The sequence below is a fragment of the Octopus bimaculoides genome, unplaced genomic scaffold, assembly GCF_046866305.1.
Source record: "Octopus bimaculoides isolate indiv1 unplaced genomic scaffold, ASM4686630v1 contig71, whole genome shotgun sequence".
Lineage (NCBI taxonomy): Eukaryota > Metazoa > Mollusca > Cephalopoda > Octopoda > Octopodidae > Octopus > Octopus bimaculoides.
This window is the reverse complement of record NW_028315321.1, coordinates 99730-125888: the sequence shown is the minus strand read 5'-3', so window position 1 is coordinate 125888 and position 26159 is coordinate 99730. Positions and strand designations below refer to the sequence as shown.

At 38.0% G+C, this 26159-nt stretch overlaps 1 protein-coding gene across 7 annotated transcripts in view; it reads left to right on the top strand.

The window, feature by feature from the left end:
• LOC149129297 (uncharacterized) overlaps window positions 1–26159 on the top strand; it is a 168067-nt gene that overhangs the window by 48761 nt on the left and 93147 nt on the right. Inside the window, exon 4 of one of the 7 annotated variants that reach the window (XM_089346611.1) lies at window positions 5117–5342. The exons of the other annotated variants lie outside the window; for them this stretch is intronic. Coding sequence (XP_089202737.1) covers window positions 5117–5158 — 42 coding nt within the window. The 3' untranslated portion in view covers window positions 5159–5342. Of the gene's footprint in view, window positions 1–5116; window positions 5343–26159 lie in introns of those variants that run through there. 7 annotated transcript variants of the gene reach the window in all.

Sequence of the window (26159 nt, the reverse complement as noted above, 5' to 3'; positions counted from 1 at the left end):
TTACTGTCGTAGCTTAGTCTGAGGAGGAGGCCCAGTTCCCTCGTGTTGACCTTGCGGAACTCCACTTCACTCTCACAGATCACCTGAATGCATATCCCCACAGCAAAATCTATGTCTATAGATGGGTAGAGTGAAATCACATCCATACTACCCACTACACAACCTGTGAGGTCGTCGGAGTAGTTGCAAGTACTGATTCTACTGAGGAGATCTTCCATGCTTATACAGACATCTGGAGACATCTCTATGAGAGGTCGTAATACTTGTGAGAGGAAGTAGGACAGTGTACAGTTGCTGGAGATATTTGCTCCACAAACTGGTCTGGTTGGAGGTCCCATGACAGGGTTTATGTAGGGTTTGTGGTCTTTGCGTAACCCGTATAGTGTAGGAATGTCGTTGTTGGTAGCTTGGAAATTGTGTGCTGTCCTTTTTGTACGTTGGAGTATGTTGCACCACATTCCCATGTGTGCGTTGAGGATTTTTTTCCACTTTTGCATGTTCTTGTGTAACTTCTCTCATGTTACTGATGTGTTGTTGCATAGTTTGGACATAGTTCTGACGGCTGTCTATTGACAGTCTGCCTGACTTGAACGTAGGGAGGCACACTAATTCCCTGTTCCTAATTCGCTGTCTCAGTTTATGTAGGCCTCTGTCAACAGAGGAGCTGATTTGGTGGGTCCCCTCCTCACTATGTTTTTTAGTGGATTTGTTGTATTAGTCTAAGATATGTCGGAGTCTATTTCTTGCTAAGGAGATCTTTGCTTCTGTTTCACTGTCGATTTGGGGTGGGATACATGCCCTTTTGTTGAAGGGTAAGTCTGTGGGGGAGATCCTTGTCATGTCATAAGATTAGTTGTTAGGGTTAGGGTTAGGGTTGTAGAAGGCAGAGTGTAGGGTGTTACTATCATTGTTGTTGTTGTTGTTATAATAATAATAATAATAAATAAGTAAGGATCATTTTCTCCATACTAGCACGGGTTGTATGTGTCCTGTTGATATCTGTTTCAGTTTAATTCCTTTTGCAATGTTTTCATAAAATACAGTTGTTCCTTGGCTTACACAGTTTTCTGTTTCTTAGTTTCACTTTAGCAACGAAAATGTGATAATTAGATGCGGGGTAGCCATGTGCTTTCTCTGCAGCAACACACCTCTACCTGTCCCTCTATCATACTACAGCTGAGGATGAAGCCACCTCTCTCACTACTAGCAATCTACTCTGCCTTGAAATTTACTTGGTAATTTTACTTGTGTCAGTGTTACCGAAACTGTTTCTCAGACATAGAGAAACCATGTCAAAACACACATTAGAGCTAAGTGTAGTAATTCGTCTCAGATCATGTGAAATAGTCCAACCCATGACAGCCTGAAAAACGAATGCTAAATGATGATGATGGTTACACATACACATTAACTGTATTTCTTATTTTCATTGCAATAATTAATTTGTTTCTATTATAAATAAAAACATCAACTTCATTTCGCATGATAATGATTAGCTTGATGACTTGTGGATGCAATGCACTTTCACGTGTGTCGCAGGCACAGATGCCAGGAAGGCGACGCTGGTAACGATCCCGCTCAAAAGGTGCTATTTACATGCCTTCTACCTTACAATTAACTAAATTGGCATAGAATAATGGTTTCATATTGTTTTATAATTAAGATCTAAACTGTTAATATATGAATGCAAAAGAGATTGTTGAAGAACTGCGAACCTACTTTTGAGTCCCCCTGTATATAGTAATTTCATTCTAAGACAATGTGGTAAGAACCTTATGTGGTTGATAAGTTTCGATAAAGAATACTGTGTGAATACAAGGACAACTGTATTTAGTAAACAAGTGTATTTCATGATTCAACACATTAAAAAAATCAAAAAAATCTGACGTTCAAATGTTGTTGGTTGATATTTTGCTCGTTGTTTGTATATCATGTTTTCTGTTATAGTTGGCAAATTGCCAAAGGTAAGTAGTTTTTCTATTTCATGATTCGACATAAGAAACAAAAAAAAAAAAACAATCTGACTTAAAAAAAAAATAATAATTTGACTTTAACCCTTTCGTTACTATATTTCTGTCCAAAATACACCCCTCATGAGTTTCAATTAAATTCTAAAATAATCATGAATTTAGACTAGTCTCATTAAACACCTGTAACTTTTTTATTTATCAACATATTAATGTGATATTTGGAATATAATTAAAGAAAGGGTTCTTAATCAATTCTATTGCGTAAGTTTTGTCTCACAGTTCTGCACGTACTGGGGGGGGGGGGTACTGCTAGTGTCTCTCACATGTATATATTGGTTCAGCTTCACGAATCGTACTCGTTCATAATACTGGAAATATATTCATCGCCAAAAGGTTCCTGATCGCTCCAGTAATTTGTTATTCTGGGTAACTGTCTAATATCCATGATAATATTTATGGCAAAAAATGCCCGTATTTCATCTACAGTTGCAGGAAACTGCAAGCGATCTTTTTTTTCCCGGTTCGTTTACATTCTTCGTAACGGTTTGTTTCCGCAGTAATCAGTTGAAACAAGCATGAAAAGGAAGTCTAAAGGTTTCGCTTCCTGAGAAAGACTATGGCTAGACCCTGTTTCCTCACAAAAATTGTTAATAAAAACGTTTGTTTTAATTTTTACTCCATTCTGGTGTAAAATCATCCTCGCTGTCACCGTCGCCGCTTTCAGAATCGCTGATTTCGGTTTCGGATCCAGAAATATCCGATTCCTTATCGTTCACCACGTGCTTTTGTAGCTCATTCATTCTTTTCTTCGATATCTCCATATCTTCTGTTGAAAAACCTTCAAATTCGGAATCACTGCTTGATAGCATGAAACTCCTCTCCATCTTCAAAGTTGAAAAAAATCAACGCCGCAAAAAATGTGGAAAGAAATCTTCCAAAATTCACTGAGTTCAAATATCAGGCCAAACAATGTGGGAGACAATAACTCAACTGTTTGCAAAGTGAAATCAGGTGTTTTAACGACTGTATTAACGAGATTTGGGTTCAAATATACATTTAAATAGCAATGGGTATGCTCGGCCGGCTACGGCCGGGTTAGTCTTATGAACCAAAAATTTTTTGGGCCAGCTACGGCCGGGTTAGTAACGAAAGGGTTAAAAAAAAAAAAATAATAATCTGAATTTAAAAAAAAAAAACAATCTGACTTTAAAAATAAAAAATTTGACTTTAAAAAAAAAAATAATAATCTGACTTAAAAAAAAAATCTGACGTTCAAATGTTGTTGGTTGATATTTTGCTCGTTGTTTGCATATCATGTTTTCTGTTATAGTTGGCAAATTGCCAAAGGTAAGTAGTTTTTCTTATTTTGTTGAGTATTTGCTGTTTTTCTTATTTTGTTGAGGGTTTGTTGTTAGGATTGGGGTTCAGACTTTAGACTATATTAGGGTTAGCTTGGGGATTTGTGAACGGTTTTTAGAGAGAATAGTTAGGTAAGAGATCAAAGTTTGAACTAGGGGTTAGGCTTTGTGGCGATGGGGAGGGTAGAGATTAAACAGGATCAGTACTGAAGATGAAGGTTTGTTGCGAGTGTTGATCATGGTTTAATGTTGGGTTTAGCAGTGAAAGACAGGGATGAGGGCTAAGGTGAGTGTTTTGTGCGATCATGCCTCATCCCCTACTAGAATAGGAGGGAAGAGGTAGGCCCAGGAAGACCTGGGATGAGGTGGTGCTCTTGTGCGGGTGGCACATAAAATACACCATTTTGAGCGTGGCCGTTGCCAGTACAGCATGACTGGCCTTCGTGCCGGTGGCAAGTAAAAAACACCCACTACACTCTCTGAGTGGTTGGCGTTAGGAAGGGCATCCAGCTGTAGAAACTCTGCCAAATCAGATTGGAACCTGGTGTAGCCATCTGGTTTCACCAGTCCTCAGTCAAATTGTCCAACCCATGCTAGCATGGAAAGCGGACGTTAAACGACGACGATGATGATATATATATATATATATATAAATTGGAAATGTAAAATAAAAACAAGAGAGAAAGGATTCTGTATATATATATATATATATATATATATATATATATATATATATATATACATGTATACTCTTTTACTCTTTTACTTGTTTCAGTCTTTTGACTGTGGCCATGCTGTAACACCACTTTTACTCGAGCAAATCGACCCCAGGATTTATTCTTTGGAAGCCTAGTACTTATTCTATCGGTCTCTTTTTGCCGAACCGCTAAGTTACGGGGGACATAAACACACCAGCATCGGTTGTTATGTGATGTTTGGGGGACAAACACAGACACTCATACACACATACATAGATATATACGACGGGCTTCTTTCAGTTTCCGTCTACCAAATCCACTCGTACATACATCTATACATATATATATATATACATATGTATGTATATATATATATATGTATGTATGTACATATGTATGTATGTATGTATATATATATATATATATATATATATATATATATATATATATATATATATATACACATATATATGTATGTATGAATGCATGTATGTATGAATAAATGAGTGTGTGGGTATGTATGTAGATATGTATGTATGTATGTATGAATAGACAGACATACATGAGGTGTGTCTGACAGATAGTGTCAGGCTCCATTAAACTTGAAATATGATATCCCTGGAGTTACTGGTCATCCATGGGATAATTACAATTTAAGTAGAGAGATGTTTTATTCTATTTGTCTATACCACTTGTCTAGAAGATAAAAGGATGTGTGTATATATGTAAATGTATGTAAATGGTAATTAGAAGTATATAAAACCCAAAAGAATGAAGAATTCGAATAATAATGAAAATAAACTTAAAAATATAAAGAAACATAAAGAAACATATATATGGTGCCGGGGTGGCTATGTGAATGGGCGAAGGGGTGGCTGTGTGGTAAGTAGCTTGCTTACCAACCATATGGTTGTGGGTTTAGTCCCACTGCATAGTACCTTGGGCAAGTGACTTCAACTATAGACTCGGGCCGACCAAAGCCTTGTGAGTCGATTTGGTAGACGGAAACTGAAAGAAGCCCGTCGTATCTATCTATCTATATATATATATATATATATATGTGTGTTTATGTTTGTGTTTGTGCCCCTAGCATTGCTGGACAACCGATGCCGGTGTGTTTACGTCCCCGTAACTTAGTGGTTTGGCAAAAGAGACCGATAGAATAAGTCCTGGGGTCATTGTGCTCAGCTAAAGGTGGTGCTCCAGCATGGCCGCAGTGAAATGATTGAAACAAGTAAAAGAGAAAAGATATGTATATATATATTATTAATTTTTCTATATGTGATAGTGGATTTTCATCGATGAGTTCTTGAAAATTGGTTCTTTTCTTGAATGGATACAACGAATGTATGCATATATGCACATATATAACCTTGCTTATATGCACATATATAACCTTGCTTATATGCACATATATAACCTTGCTTATATGCACATATATAACCTTGCTTATACATATATACAAGTACACACAATCATATTGTCACTCACACACACTCACACACATATACGTATAATCTTAAAGTATACACACATATACGCTTATCCATCACTACACCTATACATATATACACATATATACACACACACATACATATATACAAATATATATGACACTAATACAAGGATAACGGTTAAATTCAAACATGCACTTTTTTAATATTGTTATTTTATTATAACCTTTTTTTTAACACACATAAACATGCCACACATAGATGTATCTACACATACTCATATCTACACATGTTCATACGCACATAGTCATATACACAACGCGCAACACATACATGCACACACTTATGCATCTGCACATACGTACATACATATCAAACTATATACGCTCATACGGTTATATATAACTACATATGTGTCTGTATTATGCATCTCAACATGTATGTAGGGAATGGAATTCCACATGTAAAAGAGAGAGGAGGGTGATTATAGAGGTGTACTCCCGAGTGGAATCTGGATGTTACCCCACTCGCATTTACGGTTGAGAGAGGGTTTGTATTCCTGTATACAGACAGCTTCAGTGACTTGTCTCAGCATTGCATCAGTGGGATGTGTGGATAAGATATTTAAATTAAGTCTCCCTAACGAGCCCTTGTGGCAGTCTACAGCATGCTGGTAGAAGATGGAGTTTGGTTTCTTGTCAATGCAGTTGTCCAGGTGTTCTTTGAACCTATCATTGATACTCCTAGAAGTCTCATCAATGTATGACCCTGGGTTAGTCGCGCAAGCTCCTTATTGGCACTTGATCTGGTATACAGTGTTCTTGGTTTTGCAGTTCACGTGTGGGTTTGTAGGACATACTGCACAATTATTTTGACAGATGATTCTATCAAACGGATATGATCTACATAATACAGATTTGATAGTCCTACCTGTCTTTTCTACAACTTTGATCTTAAGGCCAGTTTTGTGCAGGATTTTCTTGAATGCCTTACTTAATACGTTCTTAGGTGTAGCATCAACAAACATTACACTGTGAAACTTCTTGTTATCATACGAAGTATCGTTCTTATTTCTTTTGTTGGCCTCCCCCTCTAACCTATTCCAGAACTTGTTGCGGTACAGGGGCCATATACCGTTTTCAGCATCTCTTAGGATGCGTTCGAATTTTGTTTTCGCTCCATTGTACACCCTGATTCTATAATGCTGTGTGTATCCGGAACGTTGCATTCGGAATATATGGTGCTGGATGTGTTGTTGTCGTTGTTGTGGTTGGCATAGTGGCGATACTTTCCTCATTACACCAACTAAGGCTGCTACAAGGATGTTGACCTTGGCAGTACTTGACATCGCAGAGTCACTACGGGTTACCCGTGGATCAGCCACAGGTTTAGAGTAGTGTGAGTGGAGTAGACAGGGTTGAACAGTTCCGTCAATTCTTGTATTTTCTCTCCAGAGCTCAGTATCTAGGACGGGTAACTGTTACTGGGGTGTTTAGAGCGGTAGTCTACGGTAGCCGTTCTACTGCTGATATGGATAGGGTCAGCCATGTGTTGTATAGCTGTCATCACCTGTTGCTCATTTAGGGGAGTGTTCGTATCTGTATGTGTATCTGTATTATTATTACATTTCACGACGAGGTTAATGTGGTCGACGTATCGAGAGTACATGGCTAAGTGGATGTTACGGGTCGCAAAGCACTCTGTAAAATTAGCTATGCACTTAGCTATGTACACTTGATACGTTAACGACAGTACCTTCCTTGTGTTTCAAACCACAAGACGGAAGTTTTGCGGAGGTTGTGACTTCGAAACTCACTCGGGGCACAATTTTTTTGTGTCTTTCTACTGTGAATCTTTAAATATATTATATCTACATATATATATGTAAACATGACAGTTGACCATTTACGTATATAGAGATATATTTCATGCACGTGTGTGTATATACATATACGTATACTTTCGACTAAATAGATTTGAGTGGGGACGACCTTGAAGATCAACATTGAAGTTAGACAGAGATTCTGAGGTCGAAACTCGTTAGGAGCACAATTTTTTTTTTAACGTACTTTTATCATCAAACTTTAGATATATCATTTTGTAGAAATATGTAAATATATTTGACGATTTAAGTATCTGTATATTTAACGTGAATGTATATATAACGTTCATATATATATATATATATACAGAGAGAGAGAGAGGGGGGCACACACATATACTTATATCGCATAATCATCTGTGTACATGCAAATTGGTGGGTTAGGGTTAGGGTTAGGGTTAGAGTTAGGGTTAATTGTTTCAGAATCGTTTGTTTATGTAGTCGGCGCTTAATGTATATCGGCTGAATGGACGTCAGTGATTGGTTGAAATTACAGAAATACGACAACTTTAACATGGAATAATTTATGGATTTCTTTTTTTTTTAAAGAAGACTAAGAGAAAAAGATGTTTTATATGACACATTCTACCAGTGTTCCAAGTTTCAAAGTGTCTCGTTAATGAAAAATGTGGCCCCCGTTTTAAAAAAGATCCGGGTTAGGGTTAGGGTTAAAGCAAATTTAAAACGAAAAAAGCAAATAAAACGAAGAATCGTTTGTTTATGTAGTCAGCACTTAATGTATATCGGCTGAATGGACGTCAGTGATTGGCTGAAATTATCGAAATAAGACAATTTTTTACATGAAATAAATTCGAATACAAAAATATTTTTCTGTTCTATAACATAAAATAGATAAGTATACGAAGTTTGAAAGTCTTTCGGTACCAAAAACAATACGTAAAACATTAATGAAAAATGTGGCCCCCGTTTTAAAAAAGATCCTATATATATATATATATATATATATATATATTTGATTATTTGATTAATTATTAATCTTTATAGTTTATAATATCGTTAAAGTTTTTTTTTTAAAATCAAAACTTTGTATATATATATAAAGTTTAACCTTTTATTCTTAATAATTTTTTCTTTCCTAATTTTTTCATTCATAATTTTTTCCATTCATAATTTTTTCATTCATATTTTTTATTATTACGTTTGTAGAAATAAATAATCTTGTATTTTTCTATTATTCAATTGATCTTTAATCATAATTAAATAAACGTCTTTAGCTTTAAATAGTATAGCTTTAACTATTACACCGGTTAAATATGTACTAATTTTATCTTCATTATTATTTTAAACTTAAACTTCGTTCAACTTGTATTTAAAACAATGATAATTTAAAACAATGATAATTTAGGTAAGATGTTTTTTGTATATAATATACATGTTATTATTATGGATGAAGGGATGATTATTGAATGGTTATTATTTTGATATTATGATATTTTTTAAATAATTTTTCTATCTTTATATAATAAGTATATCATATTAATTCATTTGGTACTTATTGTTGGTTGAGATATATATCTAATTATTGTTCTACTTACGATCTGACGAGTAGCTATATTTTTGAATAGAACTTATTTTAGATAATTTCAATTGATTTTAATCGATTTAAATTTCTTTTCTATTTGAAAATTGGTTATGAAACACGTGTAATCTTTTTATTATATTTATCTTATGATATTTACTTTACTTTATATTATACTCATTTATTGTGCTTTTAATTATTAATTTTTCTATATGTGATAGTGGATTTTCATCGATGAGTTCTTGAAAATTGGTTATTTTCCCTAAAACTATATATATTTTATATATACTTTATCTATAAGGCTCAATTTAATTTTTTATAAATTGATTTTAATTGAGTTTTTTACCTGTAATTTTGGATTTTGTCCCTAATAATATTATTATATATATATATATATATATATATATATATATATATATATATATATAAGGATAATAATAAAGTGACAACAAAAGAATGAAACCTCAATATTAGGTAAATATAGCATTATTTATATATGTATATAGATAGGACAATCAGTAAGTTGTCATAATAGTGTTTGGAGTGTGGATATGTGTATACATATGAGTACGTACATGCACATATATGTTTGTGTGTGTATGCCCATATACATGTTTGTGTGAGTGTGTATGTATGTAGACATTATGAACACAGGAGGTGTTTCTTTCTTTTTTTTATAAATCTCCTTTTACAAAACCACTACATTATAGGGATGTCAAAAAACCGACACCGGCCCCTAAGTGATGGCCTTGAAAAATTCTGTTTTAGTCGAATGAATCGAATCCAGCACTTATTTTGGTCTGCTTTGCTGAACTGCTAGGTTATAGGAGCATAAACACCAACACCAGTTATCAAGCAGTGATGGGAGACAGACACACAGACATGAGGAGACACACACACATATATATTCGATGAGCTTCTTTCAGTTTCCATCCACCAAAACCACTCACAAGGCTTTGGTCGGCTTGAGACTATAGCAGAAGACACTTGCTCAAGGTGGCACGCAGTGAGACTGAACCCAGAACCATGTGGTTGGGAAGCAAGCCTCTTACTACACATAATATATGACAAAGATGGTGGGATAGGCTGGAAGTATAAGGTAAGTGATGACGTATGAACGGTCAAGGGGCCTTGCAAGTAAGACAGACATGTGAGCAGAAGGACAACTAGTGCGTATGACTTTTGCTTTCGGGCTTTCGCTTGGGACAGACATGGTGACCCCGCAAGAGTTCAGGGAAATTGGCGTTAGGTTCTGGCCAGAGGTTAGGTCGGTGTATCCTAAGTGGACAGTATAAATGTTGCGAGAGGACCCATGTGACAGATGAACCAAGCTTTTTAGCCCATTTCACACACCTGCTTATACCCACTGATCCACTGACTTGTACGAGTTAAGGCAGCTGGTGTATATATATATATATACAAACATATATGCTGTGTGTAGCATCGTGTGAAAGAGGGAGGCTAGTATATATTATATAAAAAAAACTTTAAGGCGCTGCTCCAGCATGGCCGCAGTCTAATGAATGAAACAAGTAAAAGAAAGAAAGGAACATGAGAAAAAAAACCCCATACATTTCGTACGTATACCTGCGGCTAAAGACACGCAGCTAGCTTTACTGATTGAGTGTGACAAGGGACGGATTGATGTCTAGCAAGATATATTTAAACGAAGTCTATGAAAAGCATTCGACAATCCAGAATCGACCCACCCTCTCTGATCGAAGTAACCAAGTCTCGGAGGTAAATTCTTCCATTTATTGTGAGATGATGGGGGGTGGATTGGTTCGCCAAAGTTTTGCTTCGTCTCGACGTTTCCATGGAACCTTTGATTTCTTTGTAGGATGCCAAGAAGATTCCGTCCAGATTCTCTGTTGTCGGCTGAATTCCTGATTGTTGTTTCTAAGTTATTTGGGGATGTAAGAGAGGTGCAATTGTATCCCCTTGTCCGTCCCTGGTTTGTTTTCGATAAGCTTGGGTTCATTTCTGTGTATGTTTTTGGTTTATTTTCCTTCAGCAAGGGCTTATCCGATGCCTATTCTACGATGAACTGTGTTTCGTAGTTAATAAACAAATTGCTTTGTCTTTGCCAGCCTTGTAGCGAGTTTGTTTCTTCAGCTTCACAAGTTGTTTGCCACAGTTTAAAGACACTTTCCAAGCGTTGACCATCTCAATGTTTCTTTAATTCGTTGTAGATTTCCTCATCTATGTTCTTCAATTTTTCTTCATTGCTCAGCGCTCTAAGCTTAAGCACTTCTATTTCTGTCTTCATGTTTTCCAAGTGTTAGTTTCTCCCATAATTGTCTTTGTTGGTCCTGTTCGTTTGGAATACGTTTAATTTGGAGTTTATGAGGCAGAATTTAACCAGTGTTCATAACTTTCTGCCTTGTGCTTGTTTTTGATCATGTTCCAGAAAGTAACTTTTCTGGCTTTAAGTTTTTCATTGTATATGTGTATAATGCGGTTTTTAGTTGCTAGTGGAGGGGGATGGGCTTCTATCTTGTGTATCATCTTTAGGTGGATTTTCAGTTAAGCAATTATTATGTGGTAAAGAATGAAGAGTGGTGCATAATTTGGACAAATGTTGATTGAGCTGTTGCAGGGATTGTTCTTTCTCTTCTTTTCCTCTTGTGTGGAGCGAGTGAGTTCATCAGTGTTGCTAATCAAAAGTCTCAAATTCGTGTTCATCTCTCTCAGTTCCTTAAGAGTCTCTTCGTCTCAAGAAGATTAAGTTTGTCCAAAGACACCTGGAAAAGGTTTAGTTTTTGAAAGCATTATATTTCGGTTGCCTAGTTCCATGAGAGTTAACTTGTCTGTTGGAATACATTTTTAGATTACTGGCGTGTACAATACATGCTCACACATGTATGTATGTATGTATGTATATATATATATATATATATATATATATACATACATATGTATACATACATATATATACATACATATATATATATATATATATATATATATATATATATATGTATATATATATATATATATATATAGGTAAGTGGTAGGTTTGCCTCGATCCTTCAGGGGTAGTCTGAAGCATCCAAGCAACCAGGGGATGTTTAAATCCGGAGGCACTCCTGGGGATCACCTGTATGGGTACCGTCATGGGAAGAGGGCGTCCAGAGGCAGGTAATATGTTGCTTAAACTGTAGTTTATGCATTTACTTGGAGGACAATCAGTAAGTTGTCATAATAGTGTTTGGAGTGTGGATATGTGTATACATATGAGTACGTACATGCACATATATTTGTGTGTGTATGCCCATATACATGTTTGTGTGAGTGTGTATGTATGTAAACATTATGAACACAGGAGGTGTTTCTTTCTTTTTTTTATAAATCTCCTTTTACAAAACCACTACATTATAGGGATGTCAAAAAACCGACACCGGCCCCTAAGTGATGGCCTTGAAAAATTCTGTTTTAGTCGAATGAATCGAATCCAGCACTTATTTTGGTCTGCTTTGCTGAACTGCTAGGTTATAGGAGCATAAACACCAACACCAGTTATCAAGCAGTGATGGGAGACAGACACACAGACATGAGGAGACACACACACACATATATATATTCGATGGGCTTCTTTCAGTTTCCATCCACCAAAACCACTCACAAGGCTTTGGTCGGCTTGAGACTATAGCAGAAGACACTTGCACAAGGTGGCACACAGTGAGACTGAACCCAGAACCATGTGGTTGGGAAGCAAGCCTCTTACTACACATAATATATGACAAAGATGGTGGGATAGGCTGGAAGTATAAGGTAAGTGATGACGTATGAACGGTCAAGGGGCCTTGCAAGTAAGACAGACATGTGAGCAGAAGGACAACTAGTGCGTATGACTTTTGCTTTCGGGCTTTTGCTTGGGACAGACATGGTGACCCCGCAAGAGTTCAGGGAAATTGGCGTTAGGTTCTGGCCAGAGGTTAGGTCGGTGTATCCTAAGTGGACAGTATAAATGTTGCGAGAGGACCCATGTGACAGATGAACCAAGCTTTTTAGCCCATTTCACACACCTGCTTATACCCACTGATCCACTGACTTGTACGAGTTAAGGCAGCTGGTGTATATATATATATATATACAAACATATATGCTGTGTGTAGCATCGTGTGAAAGAGGGAGGCTAGTATATATTATATAAAAAAAAACTTTAAGGCGCTGCTCCAGCATGGCCGCAGTCTAATGAATGAAACAAGTAAAAGAAAGAAAGGAACATGAGAAAAAAACCCCCATACATTTCGTACGTATACCTGCGGCTAAAGACACGCAGCTAGCTTTACTGATTGAGTGTGACAAGGGACGGATTGATGTCTAGCAAGATATATTTAAACGAAGTCTATGAAAAGCATTCGACAATCCAGAATCGACCCACCCTCTCTGATCGAAGTAACCAAGTCTCGAAGGTAAATTCTTCCATTTATTGTGAGATGATGGGGGGTGGATTGGTTCGCCAAAGTTTTGCTTCGTCTCGACGTTTCCATGGAACCTTTGATTTCTTTGTAGGATGCCAAGAAGATTCCGTCCAGATTCTCTGTTGTCGGCTGAATTCCTGATTGTTGTTTCTAAGTTATTTGGGGATGTAAGAGAGGTGCAATTGTATCCCCTTGTCCGTCCCTGGTTTGTTTTCGATAAGCTTGGGTTCATTTCTGTGTATGTTTTTGGTTTATTTTCCTTCAGCAAGGGCTTATCCGATGCCTATTCTACGATGAACTGTGTTTCGTAGTTAATAAACAAATTGCTTTGTCTTTGCCAGCCTTGTAGCGAGTTTGTTTCTTCAGCTTCACAAGTTGTTTGCCACAGTTTAAAGACACTTTCCAAGCGTTGACCATCTCAATGTTTCTTTAATTCGTTGTAGATTTCCTCATCTATGTTCTTCAATTTTTCTTCATTGCTCAGCGCTCTAAGCTTAAGCAGTTCTATTTCTGTCTTCATGTTTTCCAAGTGTTAGTTTCTCCCATAATTGTCTTTGTTGGTCCTGTTCGTTTGGAATACGTTTAATTTGGAGTTTATGAGGCAGAATTTAACCAGTGTTCATAAATTTCTGCCTTGTGCTTGTTTTTGATCATGTTCCAGAAAGTAACCTTTCTGGCTTTAAGTTTTTCATTGTATATGTGTATAATGCGGTTTTTAGTTGCTAGTGGAGGGGGATGGGCTTCTATCTTGTGTATCATCTTTATGTGGATTTTCAGTTAAGCAATTATTATGTGGTAAAGAATGAAGAGTGGTGCATAATTTGGACAAATGTTGATTGAGCTGTTGCAGGGATTGTTCTTTCTCTTCTTTTCCTCTTGTGTGGAGCGAGTGAGTTCATCAGTGTTGCTAATCAAAAGTCTCAAATTCGTGTTCATCTCTCTCAGTTCCTTAAGAGTCTCTTCATTCCTTAAGAGTCTCTTCGTCTCAAGAAGATTAAGTTTGTCCAAAGACACCTGGAAAAGGTTTAGTTTTTGAAAGCATTATATTTCGGTTGCCTACTTCCATGAGAGTTACCTTGTCTGTTGGAATACATTTTTAGATTACTGGCGTGTACAATACATGCTCACACATGTATGTATGTGTATATATATATATATATATATATATATATATATATATATATATATATGTATATATATATATAGGTAAGTGGTAGGTTTGCCTCGATCCTTCAGGGGTAGTCTGAAGCATCCAAGCAACCAGGGGATGTTTAAATCCGGAGGCACTCCTGGGGATCACCTGTATGGGTACCGTCATGGGAAGAGGGCGTCCAGAGGCAGGTAATATGTTGCTTAAACCGTAGTTTATGCATTTACTTGGAGGACAATCAGTAAGTTGTCATAATAGTGTTTGGAGTGTGGATATGTGTATACATATGAGTACGTACATGCACATATATGTTTGTGTGTGTATGCCCATATACATGTTTGTGTGAGTGTGTATGTATGTAGACATTATGAACACAGGAGGTGTTTCTTTCTTTTTTTTATAAATCTCCTTTTACAAAACCACTACATTATAGGGATGTCAAAAAACCGACACCGGCCCCTAAGTGATGGCCTTGAAAAATTCTGTTTTAGTCGAATGAATCGAATCCAGCACTTATTTTGGTCTGCTTTGCTGAACTGCTAGGTTATAGGAGCATAAACACCAACACCAGTTATCAAGCAGTGATGGGAGACAGACACACAGACATGAGGAGACACACACACATATATATTCGATGAGCTTCTTTCAGTTTCCATCCACCAAAACCACTCACAAGGCTTTGGTCGGCTTGAGACTATAGCAGAAGACACTTGCTCAAGGTGGCACGCAGTGAGACTGAACCCAGAACCATGTGGTTGGGAAGCAAGCCTCTTACTACACATAATATATGACAAAGATGGTGGGATAGGCTGGAAGTATAAGGTAAGTGATGACGTATGAACGGTCAAGGGGCCTTGCAAGTAAGACAGACATGTGAGCAGAAGGACAACTAGTGCGTATGACTTTTGCTTTCGGGCTTTCGCTTGGGACAGACATGGTGACCCCGCAAGAGTTCAGGGAAATTGGCGTTAGGTTCTGGCCAGAGGTTAGGTCGGTGTATCCTAAGTGGACAGTATAAATGTTGCGAGAGGACCCATGTGACAGATGAAGCAAGCTTTTTAGCCCATTTCACACACCTGCTTATACCCACTGATCCACTGACTTGTACGAGTTAAGGCAGCTGGTGTAGAAATATATATATATACAAACATATATGCTGTGTGTAGCATCGTGTGAAAGAGGGAGGCTAGTATATATTATATAAAAAAAACTTTAAGGCGCTGCTCCAGCATGGCCGCAGTCTAATGAATGAAACAAGTAAAAGAAAGAAAGGAACATGAGAAAAAAAACCCCATACATTTCGTACGTATACCTGCGGCTAAAGACACGCAGCTAGCTTTACTGATTGAGTGTGACAAGGGACGGATTGATGTCTAGCAAGATATATTTAAACGAAGTCTATGAAAAGCATTCGACAATCCAGAATCGACCCACCCTCTCTGATCGAAGTAACCAAGTCTCGAAGGTAAATTCTTCCATTTATTGTGAGATGATGGGGGGTGGATTGGTTCGCCAAAGTTTTGCTTCGTCTCGACGTTTCCATGGAACCTTTGATTTCTTTGTAGGATGCCAAGAAGATTCCGTCCAGATTCTCTGTTGTCGGCTGAATTCCTGATTGTTGTTTCTAAGTTATTTGGGGATGTAAGAGAGGTGCAATTGTATCCCCTTGTCCGTCCCTGGTTTGTTTTCGATAAGCTTGGGTTCATTTCTGTGTATGTTTTTGGTTTATTTTCCTTCAGCAAGGGCTTATCCGATGCCTATTCTACGATGAACTGTGTTTCGTAGTTAATAAACAAATTGCTTTGTCTTTGCCAGCCTTGTAGCGAGTTTGTTTCTTCAGCTTCACAAGTTGTTTGCCACAGTTTAAAGACACTTTCCAAGCGTTGACCATCTCAATGTTTCTTTAATTCGTTGTAGATTTCCTCATCTATGTTCTTCAATTTTTCTTCATTGCTCAGCGCTCTAAGCTTAAGCAGTTCTATTTCTGTCTTCATGTTTTCCAAGTGTTAGTTTCTCCCATAATTGTCTTTGTTGGTCCTGTTCGTTTGGAATACGTTTAATTTGGAGTTTATGAGGCAGAATTTAACCAGTGTTCATAAATTTCTGCCTGGTGCTTGTTTTTGATCATGTTCCAGAAAGTAACCTTTCTGGCTTTAAGTTTTTCATTCTATATGTGTATAATGCGGTTTTTAGTTGCTAGTGGAGGGGGATGGGCTTCTATCTTGTGTATCATCTTTAGGTGGATTTTCAGTTAAGCAATTATTATGTGGTAAAGAATGAAGAGTGGTGCATAATTTGGACAAATGTTGATTGAGCTGTTGCAGGGATTGTTCTTTCTCTTCTTTTCCTCTTGTGTGGAGCGAGTGAGTTCATCAGTGTTGCTAATCAAAAGTCTCAAATTCGTGTTAATCTCTCTCAGTTCCTTAAGAGTCTCTTCATTCCTTAAGAGTCTCTTCGTCTCAAGAAGATTAAGTTTGTCCAAAGACACCTGGAAAAGGTTTAGTTTTTGAAAGCATTATATTTCGGTTGCCTAGTTCCATGAGAGTTACCTTGTCTGTTGGAATACATTTTTAGATTACTGGCGTGTACAATACATGCTCACACATGTATGTATGTATGTATGTATATATATATATATATATATATATATACATACATATGTATACATACATATATATACATACATATATATATATATATATATATATATATATGTATATATATATATATATATATAGGTAAGTGGTAGGTTTGCCTCGATCCTTCAGGGGTAGTCTGAAGCATCCAAGCAACCAGGTTATGTTTAAATCCGGAGGCACTCCTGGGGATCACCTGTATGGGTACCGTCATGGGAAGAGGGCGTCCAGAGGCAGGTAATATGTTGCTTAAACCGTAGTTTATGCATTTACTTGGAGGACAATCAGTAAGTTGTCATAATAGTGTTTGGAGTGTGGATATGTGTATACATATGAGTACGTACATGCACATATATGTTTGTGTGTGTATGCCCATATACATGTTTGTGTGAGTGTGTATGTATGTAGACATTATGAACACAGGAGGTGTTTCTTTCTTTTTTTTATAAATCTCCTTTTACAAAACCACTACATTATAGGGATGTCAAAAAACCGACACCGGCCCCTAAGTGATGGCCTTGAAAAATTCTGTTTTAGTCGAATGAATCGAATCCAGCACTTATTTTGGTCTGCTTTGCTGAACTGCTAGGTTATAGGAGCATAAACACCAACACCAGTTATCAAGCAGTGATGGGAGACAGACACACAGACATGAGGAGACACACACACACATATATATATTCGATGGGCTTCTTTCAGTTTCCATCCACCAAAACCACTCACAAGGCTTTGGTCGGCTTGAGACTATAGCAGAAGACACTTGCTCAAGGTGGCACGCAGTGAGACTGAACCCAGAACCATGTGGTTGGGAAGCAAGCCTCTTACTACACATGATATATGACAAAGATGGTGGGATAGGCTGGAAGTATAAGGTAAGTGATGACGAATGAACGGTCAAGGGGCCTTGCAAGTAAGACAGACATGTGAGCAGAAGGACAACTAGTGCGTATGACTTTTGCTTTCGGGCTTTCGCTTGGGACAGACATGGTGACCCCGCAAGAGTTCAGGGAAATTGGCGTTAGGTTCTGGCCAGAGGTTAGGTCGGTGTATCCTAAGTGGACAGTATAAATGTTGCGAGAGGACCCATGTGACAGATGAAGCAAGCTTTTTAGCCCATTTCACACACCTGCTTATACCCACTGATCCACTGACTTGTACGAGTTAAGGCAGCTGGTGTATATATATATATATACAAACATATATGCTGTGTGTAGCATCGTGTGAAAGAGGGAGGCTAGTATATATTATATAAAAGAAACTTTAAGGCGCTGCTCCAGCATGGCCGCAGTCTAATGAATGAAACAAGTAAAAGAAAGAAAGGAACATGAGAAAAAAAAACCCATACATTTCGTACGTATACCTGCGGCTAAAGACACGCAGCTAGCTTTACTGATTGAGTGTGACAAGGGACGGATTGATGTCTAGCAAGATATATTTAAACGAAGTCTATGAAAAGCATTCGACAATCCAGAATCGACCCACCCTCTCTGATCGAAGTAACCAAGTCTCGGAGGTAAATTCTTCCATTTATTGTGAGATGATGGGGGGTGGATTGGTTCGCAAAAGTTTTGCTTCGTCTCGACGTTTCCATGGAACCTTTGATTTCTTTGTAGGATGCCAAGAAGATTCCGTCCAGATTCTCTGTTGTCGGCTGAATTCCTGATTGTTGTTTCTAAGTTATTTGGGGATGTAAGGTCGGTGGAGTTGCCTCCCCTTGTCCGTCTCTGGTTTGTGTTCAATAAGCTTGGGTTCATTTCTGTGTATGTTTTTGGTTTATTTTCCTTCAGCAAGGGCTTATCCGATGCCTATTCTACGATGAACTGTGTTTCGTAGTTAATAAACAAATTGCTTTGTCTTTGCCAGCCTTGTAGCGAGTTTGTTTCTTCAGCTTCACAAGTTGTTTGCCACAGTTTAAAGACACTTTCCAAGCGTTGACCATCTCAATGTTTCTTTAATTCGTTGTAGATTTCCTCATCTATGTTCTTCAATTTTTCTTCATTGCTCAGCGCTCTAAGCTTAAGCAGTTCTATTTCTGTCTTCATGTTTTCCAAGTGTTAGTTTCTCCCATAATTGTCTTTGTTGGTCCTGTTCGTTTGGAATACGTTTAATTTGGAGTTTATGAGGCAGAATTTAACCAGTGTTCATAAATTTCTGCCTTGTGCTTGTTTTTGATGATGTTCCAGAAAGTAACCTTTCTGGCTTTAAGTTTTTCATTGTATATGTGTATAATGCGGTTTTTAGTTGCTAGTGGAGGGGGATGGGCTTCTATCTTGTGTATCATCTTTAGGTGGATTTTCATTTAAGCAATTATTATGTGGTAAAGAATGAAGAGTGGTGCATAATTTGGACAAATGTTGATTGAGCTGTTGCAGGGATTGTTCTTTCTCTTCTTTTCCTCTTGTGTGGAGCGAGTGAGTTCGTCAGTGTTGCTAATCAAAAGTCTCAAATTCGTGTTCATCTCTCTCAGTTCCTTAAGAGTCTCTTAATTCCTTAAGAGTCTCTTCGTCTCAAGAAGATTAAGTTTGTCCAAAGACACCTGGAAAAGGTTTAGTTTTTGAAAGCATTATATTTCGGTTGCCTACTTCCATGAGAGTTACCTTGTCTGTTGGAATACATTTTTAGATTACTGGCGTGTACAATACATGCTCACACATGTATGTATGTGTATATATATATATATATATATATATATATATATATATATATATATATATATATGTATATATATATATAGGTAAGTGGTAGGTTTGCCTCGATCCTTCAGGGGTAGTCTGAAGCATCCAAGCAACCAGGGGATGTTTAAATCCGGAGGCACTCCTGGGGATCACCTGTATGGGTACCGTCATGGGAAGAGGGCGTCCAGAGGCAGGTAATATGTTGCTTAAACCGTAGTTTATGCATTTACTTGGAGGACAATCAGTAAGTTGTCATAATAGTGTTTGGAGTGTGGATATGTGTATACATATGAGTACGCACATGCACATATATGTTTGTGTGTGTATGCCCATATACATGTTTGTGTGAGTGTGTATGTATGTAGACATTATGAACACAGGAGGTGTTTCTTTCTTTTTTTTATAAATCTCCTTTTACAAAACCACTACATTATAGGGATGTCAAAAAACCGACACCGGCCCCTAAGTGATGGCCTTGAAAAATTCTGTTTTAGTCGAATGAATCGAATCCAGCACTTATTTTGGTCTGCTTTGCTGAACTGCTAGGTTATAGGAGCATAAACACCAACACCAGTTATCAAGCAGTGATGGGAGACAGACACACAGACATGAGGAGACACACACACACATATATATATTCGATGGGCTTCTTTCAGTTTCCATCCACCAAAACCACTCACAAGGCTTTGGTCGGCTTGAGACTATAGCAGAAGACACTTGCTCAAGGTGGCACGCAGTGAGACTGAACCCAGAACCATGTGGTTGGGAAGCAAGCCTCTTACTACACATAATATATGACAAAGATGGTGGGATAGGCTGGAAGTATAAGGTAAGTGATGACGTATGAACGGTCAAGGGGCCTTGCAAGTAAGACAGACATGTGAGCAGAAGGACAACTAGTGCGTATGACTTTTGCTTTCGGGCTTTCGCTTGGGACAGACATGGTGACCCCGCAAGAGTTCAGGGAAATTGGCGTTAGGTTCTGGCCAGAGGTTAGGTCGGTGTATCCTAAGTGGACAGTATAAATGTTGCGAGAGGACCCATGTGACAGATGAAGCAAGCTTTTTAGCCCATTTCACACACCTGCTTATACCCACTGATCCACTGACTTGTACGAGTTAAGGCAGCTGGTGTATATATATATATATACAAACATATATGCTGTGTGTAGCATCGTGTGAAAGAGGGAGGCTAGTATATATTATATAAAAAAAACTTTAAGGCGCTGCTCCAGCTGGCCGCAGTCTAATGAATGAAACAAGTAAAAGAAAGAAAGGAACATGAGAAAAAAACCCCCATACATTTCGTACGTATACCTGCGGCTAAAGACACGCAGCTAGCTTTACTGATTGAGTGTGACAAGGGACGGATTGATGTCTAGCAAGATATATTTAAACGAAGTCTATGAAAAGCATTCGACAATCCAGAATCGACCCACCCTCTCTGATCGAAGTAACCAAGTCTCGAAGGTAAATTCTTCCATTTATTGTGAGATGATGGGGGGTGGATTGGTTCGCCAAAGTTTTGCTTCGTATCGACGTTTCCATGGAACCTTTGATTTCTTTGTAGGATGCCAAGAAGATTCCGTCCAGATTCTCTGTTGTCGGCTGAATTCCTGATTGTTGTTTCTAAGTTATTTGGGGATGTAAGAGAGGTGCAATTGTATCCCCTTGTCCGTCCCTGGTTTGTTTTCGATAAGCTTGGGTTCATTTCTGTGTATGTTTTTGGTTTATTTTCCTTCAGCAAGGGCTTATCCGATGCCTATTCTACGATGAACTGTGTTTCGTAGTTAATAAACAAATTGCTTTGTCTTTGCCAGCCTTGTAGCGAGTTTGTTTCTTCAGCTTCACAAGTTGTTTGCCACAGTTTAAAGACACTTTCCAAGCGTTGACCATCTCAATGTTTCTTTAATTCGTTGTAGATTTCCTCATCTATGTTCTTCAATTTTTCTTCATTGCTCAGCGCTCTAAGCTTAAGCAGTTCTATTTCTGTCTTCATGTTTTCCAAGTGTTAGTTTCTCCCATAATTGTCTTTGTTGGTCCTGTTCGTTTGGAATACGTTTAATTTGGAGTTTATGAGGCAGAATTTAACCAGTGTTCATAAATTTCTGCCTTGTGCTTGTTTTTGATGATGTTCCAGAAAGTAACCTTTCTGGCTTTAAGTTTTTCATTGTATATGTGTATAATGCGGTTTTTAGTTGCTAGTGGAGGGGGATGGGCTTCTATCTTGTGTATCATCTTTATGTGGATTTTCAGTTAAGCAATTATTATGTGGTAAAGAATGAAGAGTGGTGCATAATTTGGACAAATGTTGATTGAGCTGTTGCAGGGATTGTTCTTTCTCTTCTTTTCCTCTTCTTTTCCTCTTGTGTGGAGCGAGTGAGTTCATCAGTGTTGCTAATCAAAAGTCTCAAATTCGTGTTCATCTCTCTCAGTTCCTTAAGAGTCTCTTCATTCCTTAAGAGTCTCTGCGTCTCAAGAAGATTAAGTTTGTCCAAAGACACCTGGAAAAGGTTTAGTTTTTGAAAGCATTATATTTCGGTTGCCTAGTTCCATGAGAGTTACCTTGTCTGTTGGAATACATTTTTAGATTACTGGCGTGTACAATACATGCTCACACATGTATGTATGTATGTATGTATATATATATATATATATATATATATATACATACATATGTATACATACATATATATACATACATATATATATATATATATATATATATATATATATATATATGTATATATATATATATATATATATATAGGTAAGTGGTAGGTTTGCCTCGATCCTTCAGGGGTAGTCTGAAGCATCCAAGCAACCAGGGGATGTTTAAATCCGGAGGCACTCCTGGGGATCACCTGTATGGGTACCGTCATGGGAAGAGGGCGTCCAGAGGCAGGTAATATGTTGCTTAAACTGTAGTTTATGCATTTACTTGGAGGACAATCAGTAAGTTGTCATAATAGTGTTTGGAGTGTAGATATGTGTATACATATGAGTACGTACATGCACATATATGTTTGTGTGTGTATGCCCATATACATGTTTGTGTGAGTGTGTATGTATGTAGACATTATGAACACAGGAGGTGTTTCTTTCTTTTTTTTATAAATCTCCTTTTACAAAACCACTACATTATAGGGATGTCAAAAAACCGACACCGGCCCCTAAGTGATGGCCTTGAAAAATTCTGTTTTAGTCGAATGAATCGAATCCAGCACTTATTTTGGTCTGCTTTGCTGAACTGCTAGGTTATAGGAGCATAAACACCAACACCAGTTATCAAGCAGTGATGGGAGACAGACACACAGACATGAGGAGACACACACACACATATATATATTCGATGGGCTTCTTTCAGTTTCCATCCACCAAAACCACTCACAAGGCTTTGGTCGGCTTGAGACTATAGCAGAAGACACTTGCTCAAGGTGGCACGCAGTGAGACTGAACCCAGAACCATGTGGTTGGGAAGCAAGCCTCTTACTACACATAATATATGACAAAGATGGTGGGATAGGCTGGAAGTATAAGGTAAGTGATGACGTATGAACGGTCAAGGGGCCTTGCAAGTAAGACAGACATGTGAGCAGAAGGACAACTAGTGCGTATGACTTTTGCTTTCGGGCTTTCGCTTGGGACAGACATGGTGACCCCGCAAGAGTTCAGGGAAATTGGCGTTAGGTTCTGGCCAGAGGTTAGGTCGGTGTATCCTAAGTGGACAGTATAAATGTTGCGAGAGGACCCATGTGACAGATGAAGCAAGCTTTTTAGCCCATTTCACACACCTGCTTATACCCACTGATCCACTGACTTGTACGAGTTAAGGCAGCTGGTGTATATATATATATATACAAACATATATGCTGTGTGTAGCATCGTGTGAAAGAGGGAGGCTAGTATATATTATATAAAAAAAACTTTAAGGCGCTGCTCCAGCATGGCCGCAGTCTAATGAATGAAACAAGTAAAAGAAAGAAAGGAACATGAGAAAAAAAACCCCATACATTTCGTACGTATACCTGCGGCTAAAGACACGCAGCTAGCTTTACTGATTGAGTGTGACAAGGGACGGATTGATGTCTAGCAAGATATATTTAAACGAAGTCTATGAAAAGCATTCGACAATCCAGAATCCACCCACCCTCTCTGATCGAAGTAACCAAGTCTCGGAGGTAAATTCTTCCATTTATTGTGAGATGATTGGGGGTGGATTGGTTCGCAAAAGTTTTGCTTCGTCTCGACGTTTCCATGGAACCTTTGATTTCTTTGTAGGATGCCAAGAAGATTCCGTCCAGATTCTCTGTTGTCGGCTGAATTCCTGATTGTTGTTTCTAAGTTATTTGGGGATGTAAGGTCGGTGGAGTTGCCTCCCCTTGTCCGTCTCTGGTTTGTGTTCGATAAGCTTGGGTTCATTTCTGTGTATGTTTTTGGTTTATTTTCCTTCAGCAAGGGCTTATCCGATGCCTATTCTACGATGAACTGTGTTTCGTAGTTAATAAACAAATTGCTTTGTCTTTGCCAGCCTTGTAGCGAGTTTGTTTCTTCAGCTTCACAAGTTGTTTGCCACAGTTTAAAGATACTTTCCAAGCGTTGACCATCTCAATGTTTCTTTAATTCGTTGTAGATTTCCTCATCTATGTTCTTCAATTTTTCTTCATTGCTCAGCGCTCTAAGCTTAAGCAGTTCTATTTCTGTCTTCATGTTTTCCAAGTGTTAGTTTCTCCCATAATTGTCTTTGTTGGTCCTGTTCGTTTGGAATACGTTTAATTTGGAGTTTATGAGGCAGAATTTAACCAGTGTTCATAAATTTCTGCCTTGTGCTTGTTTTTGATGATGTTCCAGAAAGTAACCTTTCTGGCTTTAAGTTTTTCATTCTATATGTGTATAATGCGGTTTTTAGTTGCTAGTGGAGGGGGATGGGCTTCTATCTTGTGTATCATCTTTATGTGGATTTTCAGTTAAGCAATTATTATGTGGTAAAGAATGAAGAGTGGTGCATAATTTGGACAAATGTTGATTGAGCTGTTGCAGGGATTGTTCTTTCTCTTCTTTTCCTCTTGTGTGGAGCGAGTGAGTTCATCAGTGTTGCTAATCAAAAGTCTCAAATTCGTGTTCATCTCTCTCAGTTCCTTAAGAGTCTCTTCATTCCTTAAGAGTCTCTTCGTCTCAAGAAGATTAAGTTTGTCCAAAGACACCTGGAAAAGGTTTAGTTTTTGAAAGCATTATATTTCGGTTGCCTACTTCCATGAGAGTTACCTTGTCTGTTGGAATACATTTTTAGATTACTGGCGTGTACAATACATGCTCACACATGTATGTATGTGTATATATATATATATATATATATATATATATATATATATATATGTATATATATATATAGGTAAGCGGTAGGTTTGCCTCGATCCTTCAGGGGTAGTCTGAAGCATCCAAGCAACCAGGGGACGTTTAAATCCGGAGGCACTCCTGAGGATCACCTGTATGGGTACCGTCATGGGAAGAGGGCGTCCAGAGGCAGGTAATATGTTGCTTAAACCGTAGTTTATGCATTTACTTGGAGGACAATCAGTAAGTTGTCATAATAGTGTTTGGAGTGTGGATATGTGTATACATATGAGTACGTACATGCACATATATGTTTGTGTGTGTATGCCCATATACATGTTTGTGTGAGTGTGTATGTATGTAGACATTATGAACACAGGAGGTGTTTCTTTCTTTTTTTTATAAATCTCCTTTTACAAAACCACTACATTATAGGGATGTCAAAAAACCGACACCGGCCCCTAAGTGATGGCCTTGAAAAATTCTGTTTTAGTCGAATGAATCGAATCCAGCACTTATTTTGGTCTGCTTTGCTGAACTGCTAGGTTATAGGAGCATAAACACCAACACCAGTTATCAAGCAGTGATGGGAGACAGACACACAGACATGAGGAGACACACACACACATATATATATTCGATGGGCTTCTTTCAGTTTCCATCCACCAAAACCACTCACAAGGCTTTGGTCGGCTTGAGACTATAGCAGAAGACACTTGCTCAAGGTGGCACGCAGTGAGACTGAACCCAGAACCATGTGGTTGGGAAGCAAGCCTCTTACTACACATAATATATGACAAAGATGGTGGGATAGGCTGGAAGTATAAGGTAAGTGATGACGTATGAACGGTCAAGGGGCCTTGCAAGTAAGACAGACATGTGAGCAGAAGGACAACTAGTGCGTATGACTTTTGCTTTCGGGCTTTCGCTTGGGACAGACATGGTGACCCCGCAAGAGTTCAGGGAAATTGGCGTTAGGTTCTGGCCAGAGGTTAGGTCGGTGTATCCTAAGTGGACAGTATAAATGTTGCGAGAG